Here is a 7,334-nt window from a genome sequence, read left to right as displayed (position 1 = left end):
TCTCAGGCTGTGTGCTTGCAAACTCGCCGTCCCACCGATCGCCGTCTGGCTTTGGACAGGGCTGCAAAAAACTCTTGCAACCATGTCCACGCCTCTTAGTGCTTCAAGAGACGTAAGAACTTGCGGGCGTTGAGACTTAATGATGTCTCTCGGCCACCAGACGGCGTTCAAGCAAATAATGAAGTCCTCAAGCTAGACTTGCCGCAAGTCGACCTCACGAGAATCCCAGGAGAAAATGTTTTGGCGAGCGAATCGTGATTTTTCGTTCGCGAAGTGGATGAGCAAGCGACAAAGTCGCGAGAGGTCGACCTTCGTTCAGCGCGAATCTACATGAGACGAGTCTATCCTCAAGCCTGCGTAACGTTGTTTGCGAGACGATCGATCAATCGATCGATCCAGGAACGCGCGCCGGAGTTCTGCAAGAGCGCGAAACTGAAATTCAAAATGGCGGACTTCCTGTTTGAAAATGAAAATTCGATTTCTAGGTTTGCAAAGCTTCCAGAGAAAACCCAGGCAACTGTTTTGGTAAGTTAAATATGAAATGGAAGAAAAGTCTGACATTAACTTTTTCTAGGAAGGATAAAAAAGACTGCAAATATATTCCTTCTTTCATCTTTCAGTTTGTTGGCGTAAACGGAATTGGAAAACACAGGGTTGCGAAATCTTTGCTTGGTATTCATTCTGGTTTCTCGCTCAAAATGTAGGTTTTCTGTTTCTTCTTCTATTTTTTCTTACATGGTTAGTTACATGTAAGTACTGTAAAAGATAAAAACTGTTAGCAGTGGTAGTTGTGAAGTCCTAGCAGGTTTGAGAAAATTGCCATTTTATGTTGAAAATCACGAATCCCGTAATCCGCTCTCTCTTGAGTTATAGATGGTGAGTAGCAAAAAAGCCCTTGTTTTGAACAAAAACAAAACAAAATCAATAAAAATGGAATAAATTATAAGGTAGTACAATGTACGTGAGTGTACTTCTACCAATAACAAATAGATGAGGTACTAGTGCATGCTTTCATAATGGGACGCATTGATTATTGTAACAGTCTTCTTTATGGTTTACCGGTCACTCACATCAATAAGCTGCAACGAGTGCAAAATGCTGCTGCTAGGCTGATTTGTTCAATTCCGCGCTTTAGCCACGTAACTCCCGTTTTATACTCTCTACATTGGTTACCAGTTCAATTCAGAATTGATTTTAAGATTTTAATAATAACTTTCAAGGCCATACATGGTCATGCACCTGAGTATATATGTAATCTTATTCATATTAAGAATCCTTCCACTTATAGTCTCCGGTCTAATTCTGAACTTTTGTTAGCTCCTCCGTCCACGAAAACTAAGAAAACACTCGGTGACAGGGCTTTCACTGCTGCTGCGCCATCACTTTGGAACAAACTGCCGAGTGAAATACGGGAGGAGGAAAATTTTGAACGTTTTAAGTCTAAATTTAAGACATTTTGATTTACAGCAGCTTACATTATGAAAAGCTCGTGATATTTATAGATATATATATATATTTTTTTTTAGTCTTTTTATTATATCCAGAATTGTAAATAACTATTTTTTAACTGTTTTTAACTTGTTTTTTAATCTCCGTTTTTACATTTTTTTTTTCCTTTGTAAGGCGCATTTGATCATATTCACATGTTAATTTGCGCCTAAGAAATATTAAATATTATTATTATTATTATTATTATTCCATGTTGCTGTGCATCTGTTTAGTAATTGATCATAGACGACGTCATGTGGTAAGAACACAAAAATGACACATGAAGCAGTAGCCAAGTGTGTCTCTGATGTGTGGCCTTGTGTGCCGCTTTTTTGTTCTTACCACATTTTGACGTCTTCTGTGATGTTACCTGAACAGACCCACAGAACATGGGGGTTGGACAATCTGCGAGTGATGCGAATCTCCCATTTAAGGCTAAGTACCCATTTTCAAATAGCACCGATAAACAGTATTTAAGTCTAAGCACCCATTTTAAAACGGTTAGCTTTTAATAACTGTGTGACTTGCATGTTAACTTGCATGGCTTGCGGCGTTGGCTCACATGACTCGTAGCCATGGCTCATTGGCTCACATATTGTCCTCACTCCAGAACATGGAATCTACTTATTTTATTTAGTAAATAATTAAACGTTTTTGGTGATGACGTCAGCTGTAAGTCTGTCCTCTAATAGGTCATAGGTGAGAACCAATCAAAATATGTGAATTATTGAGCTTATTAGTGATATAGAGATAATAAGTTATTTTTTGATAAAACTCGACCAGGAGAAAACTATTGCTCACAAAAATGACTGCAAGGTGTATGGATATCTGTTTGCAAACAAGATTTTTGACTGTTAAAATGTGCCAACCCGTGGATGAAAAGTAGCCATGTTACGAGAGTGGGATTGGACTAACTGGTAGAAGTATTTGCAAAGTTGTGACTCAGTTAAAGTGAGAATTATAATTACTGTATTATAAATTGAGTCATGCCTAAGCATTTAATGTATAACCATAGGTCTTTTCTTGACAGCCGAGTGTGCACAAGTCTACCATTGTCAAAGGACACTGACAACACTAGGTCAAGGGTTGATTTTGTTGTGTTGTTTATTGACGTGGCAAATACCTTGAGGTAATTATGTCAAATGTTGCAGGCAAGAACTGGCATGAAAATCAACAATTTGTATAACAAACTTGTTCTGTGGAGTGGACCATTTCTCCCCCAAAGTGGCCCCAATTTACTAGTACAATCATTAATTTTGGTGTTTTACAGAGTAAAATCTGTAGGTATGGATAACACTGTTAATAGAAGGAATTAAGGGGTTAAAGGGGTCATAGTTTTTGAGTTCACCTAGATGTTATCAAGGAAACATGAATATTTGTCAGGAATTCTGGTGAACATGAAATTTAAGATAATAGAATCTCTTTTTATGTGACATAAGTGAAGCTCTGTATACAAATGTTGCAAACTAATACTCAGGGAATTGAATTCTTACAGTGTGCAAACATTTTTTCCTTTTTGTTTAAAGCATGCCTGATGATCATGTGACAGAAAATCACACATTTACTCTCTATGCATGCATTGCACCAAGAGATTTTTGGAGATATTTGAAAGTTAAAGAAAATCATGGATTACTTTTGATGAGATCCTTAATGATTTCTTTTGTTTTCCCATGATGATCTTCACAAGCTTTGAAGTAATCAAGTCTGCTGTGAAACATATGGATATAGACTATTTTTTGGGTCATTGTTGCTTTGTCGTGACAAAAGGTAAAATATAAATCACACGGAAAGTAGGATGACTGCTCCTTCTCTCATAACTACTCACGAAGCTACCCTCCCTGCTCATTCGCCTCCCCCCTGCGCCCCCCCCCCCCCTATCACCATGTCCTTACAAGCTTTTGATGGTAACCCCTTTTGATCCCAAAATGCACCAAAATTTAAACTGCATGTTTCCATCATGTTCAGTCATGGAATGATGAACATATTGAGTATTCAGTTTCTACTGCTCTGATTGGTTCACTTAAAATATCACCATATTGTGTACATGTGTAGCATGTGATCATGACAAGTGAAATTTTCAAATATTCAAAATTTAATAAAATTTGATAACATTCATGCTTGTTTAATACACGTATGACATCGGCCATAGCTAATTCACATCCAGACTATGTGCATGGAATAATAATTATTGCTAATTATTATATAGATACTGATGAAATACCAGGATTTCTCCTTTTACTAAAAAAAATTAACCATATCTTCACTGCGCACAATGGACATTATTATTTTTTATCATTCACGTGAGAATATACATGTAGGTGTCATTTTGGTAACGAACACGATTAGCCAATAAAACGCGAGCTTCTTCTCAACTACATTAACATTTTTATTGCAAAATTTGACTTGTTTTTCATCACTTTCATACATGTATCTTGTTTCATGTTACACAACATGCATGTTTTAGCAGTTGGTGACCACTTTTTCATCATTTCGAAAATGAGTAAAACAAGTTGATTTAAAGGCCCAGTAATATGGGCAACATTTTTCATGCAATTTGTTGCGCAACAATGTTGCATTGCAAGTTGAGATGGTTTTTTGCACATATTACTACCTTCTTGCGCAACAAATTTTCATGTTGCAAAAAGTAAAAGTGACGCCTACTTTTTGCAACACAAAAATTTGTTGCGCAAGGTGGTAATACGCGCAACAAACCATCTCAAGTTGCAACGCAACATTGTTGCGCGACAAGTTGCACGAAAAATGTTGCCCGCATTACTGGGCCTTAAATCTAGACATTTCATCAATATCTATATAATAAAAAAGTATCTCTCGAGTGCTGAAAGTATCTCTCACTCAAGAGAGATACTTTCAGCACTCGAAGATAAAATTTGTATCCCCGTGCAGCCATGTAATATCCTCTATATAAACAATGCATAAATAATAAATTTATTATTAATATTGTTGTTACTTGGGCAGTTGAAGTAATGCTATTGCCTGCCAAATGTGTTATTTCTAACAGCCAAGAATGAAGCAATGCATGCTGTTAATATGGAACAAGTTACAAGTCTAGCTGATAGTTACGATTCACCCATCATTTGTGCAGACCTCGAGGTAAGTACTTACAATAATATTATTACACCCTAATGTTTCTCTTTTTCTCTCTAGCTCATCACAAATAAATGGCGACACTTCACCTTCTTGATGGAAACTTGACCAGGCAGCGTTGAAAGGGGTGGGGGGGGGGGGGGCGCATGGAGTGGGAAAGGTTACAATTCTAGATCTGGCAGGTATTGAAAGCTACAGAAGGTGTTTTTTAACTAGAGTGTCTCACCAATTTTACAACAGTTATGGTTCACCAGTACATGTAATTGCTAAGCCAGTTTTAACCTGCATGCTATGCAGTCAAAGGGGAGGCAAAGCAAGAGAATGAGAATTGAAAAGGGTCTCACAAGGAAGAGCCCTTAAAACTGGCTAAGCCTATTTATTGAAAAGTAAATTGCAGAATGAAGCTTTCTTTATGTTGATGACAGACTATCCTTTGTTAGTTAAGTCTGGAATTATTTCAACATTTGTTCTTGTGATCCCATAACTGAAAGCAGATTCAACTTAAATTGGCTGCAAATTTTAATAATAGTCTAAAAATTCTGATTCTGAGTAGAACAGGAAAATCTCCTCAAAAGATCCAGCTTCAGCGAGTATACTCTAAAAGGTATCACATATTTCACAAGGGCCATAAAGCATTGTGAACTAAAGATAATTAATTTTATTGATGTCAAACAGCCACACCCGTGCATATCAGCAGGATTTGCTAGAAAATAAAATCTGACCGTGTAGTCCCTAGAGTGAAAATTCTTTGCCTATCTGAATGATGTACCATAAACACCACTAGATGAGCCGCATCTTTTCAGTGTAAGATTTTGTCCAAAATTGGGGGCGCAGCTTATCTTTAGAACATGTTGGAATATTTGCGTGAACCCATGTATTGCTTTTCTTGATCACTACAGAAAGAGGAAGACCAAGAATTTCTTTCCCAGAAGCTCATTCACCTTCTTAAAGTCTCCTGTGGATTTCATGCAGATGTGACAACATTACTTTTAGATACAACACGGAAATCATTTATGTTTGAAGATGAGCTCATTGAGATGGGGGAGTGACAGATATTTCATTACAACATTGATGGTCAAGACTATATGTCATTGTGCAGTGATCTGGGTCATGAATGGTAGAGGATGCAGGCAACCCTACATGTACTGTAATACAGACCTATCTGTTTTGTCATGTGTGAGAGTTTGAATTTTCATAGGCAATTAACCCATTGACGATTAAAATCGTCTGGCGTTAGACAGAGTAAAATGAAGCCTTCTCAAAATATTTTTTGGGAGCAGGTCATAAGGAAAGTGGAGACGGTTTGGTGCTAAAGGCACCCAAGCGAGTGCCCAAAGGACTCAAGCTTCTAGGGGGTCTGGGGGCATGCTCACCAAGGGAATTTTTTAAATTTAGACACTCACAGATGCAATTTAGTGCAATCTGGGCGATTTAAAGTGACGAAATTCAACATATGGAATTGACACTTGCTTGGAGTCTGATAAGAAATACGGGAATGTTAGTTAAATAAACATTTCATGTGCGCAACGCCAAAAAAAAAAAAAGCGGATGCGAATTTGTACGTGAAACTAACTTTTTTCAAGCTTTTACTTTATCTCCAGTGACTTCACGTTTGAGCTAAAAATGTGTTGTCTTACATTTTCTGACTGGAAGGAGATGGTCAAGCTTTCTGAGGAGGCGACGCCGCCGCCGTTGACTGGCTGGTTTTGAGAAGGCTGAAAATACTACTGTAAGTATGGCCAGTTCAGACCGGCTTGGAAGTCAAAGGGTTAAAGCATAAAAATAGGGTCAATGACAATTCTGTTGCCAATCAAAGGTAACTGAGCCAAATCTATAAAATGGATCTACGTACATGTGCGTTACAGTATACCATTTTATTATTCCTTTGCCTCCTGAGACTGAGATTTTAGTCATAAATGGAGGTCACTTCAGGGGTGAATGGGTTAAATCAACATCTAGGTCCACTTGAAACCGTCTCCTTTAGAACCTCCAGGGAAGGCTAATTCTTTTGTTTAGCAAAACACAATCATGTGGTTCTGGGTTGCTACATTGCTTTTTCAAACAACCAAGAGAGATGGTATCATTTCTCCTTATTAAAAAACTAGAATGCAAAGTGGAAAAGGTCAAACTGCCAAAGATCAAAAACAAATCTGAACTTCCAGCACATAAAATGTTACAGTCAGTCTAAATATTATTGGTTGTGAAGAATAGGAGAGGAGTGGGGCTTAAAGAGCTTTTAAAGTGGGTCTACAAACAACTTTGCAATGCAAGAAATGTTTTTTTTTCTGGAAACACAAATAATTAATCACCTTATGTACACCTCTAGTTGTATTCACTATGTTTACACAACAAATAAACCATACATTTCTGTAGAAACCATAAACATTAAACAAAAGAAGATTATTCCATGTTGTACATAGTTACATCGTTTTGTAAGTTTATTATTAAAGCTGATGGGTAGTATTATGTTCCAATTAAGTTAAATGAACAAAATAAACTGCAGTTCCCAAAAAAATCGTTGACATCTTCATCATAGATCCTATGACAGCAAAAAATATTTGGCCCTTATCATTCAACAAAAACTTCGAACTGAGATTTCAGAAATTTCATGTGCCTAATGGTATGGTATGTTTGAACAAACCAGACCCAGGACACCAAGGGTACACAACATGTTCAAACTAATTAATCAGACAGTATCATGCGAGGTTGTTCTGATTTGGTCAAAGAGAATATCATACTTC

General features: G+C 37.3%; 1 protein-coding gene across 2 annotated transcripts; it reads left to right on the top strand.

Moving 5' to 3' along the window:
• Positions 1-376: 376 nt before the first annotated feature.
• On the top strand, positions 377-7,056 carry LOC138060321 (centromere protein M-like). Of its 2 annotated transcripts, none has more exons than XM_068906068.1 (6): positions 377-525; positions 621-700; positions 2,519-2,617; positions 3,176-3,255; positions 4,508-4,599; positions 5,493-7,056. In XM_068906068.1, exons 1-6 carry the CDS (start codon positions 445-447, stop codon positions 5,640-5,642), a joined length of 582 nt encoding a protein of 193 aa, XP_068762169.1. In that variant the 5' UTR covers positions 377-444; the 3' UTR covers positions 5,643-7,056. The 2 variants fall into 2 exon arrangements, with proteins under 2 accessions (XP_068762169.1, XP_068762168.1); XM_068906067.1 differs by having other exon boundaries at positions 2,504-2,617; positions 5,493-6,996.
• The last annotated feature ends 278 nt before the right edge of the window (positions 7,057-7,334 follow it).

Source organism: Montipora capricornis, chromosome 8 (genome assembly GCF_036669925.1).
Source record: "Montipora capricornis isolate CH-2021 chromosome 8, ASM3666992v2, whole genome shotgun sequence".
In the NCBI taxonomy this organism is placed as follows: Eukaryota; Metazoa; Cnidaria; class Anthozoa; order Scleractinia; family Acroporidae; genus Montipora; species Montipora capricornis.
Note: the sequence above shows the minus strand (reverse complement) of the source record. Positions and strands in the feature narration are given on the sequence as shown.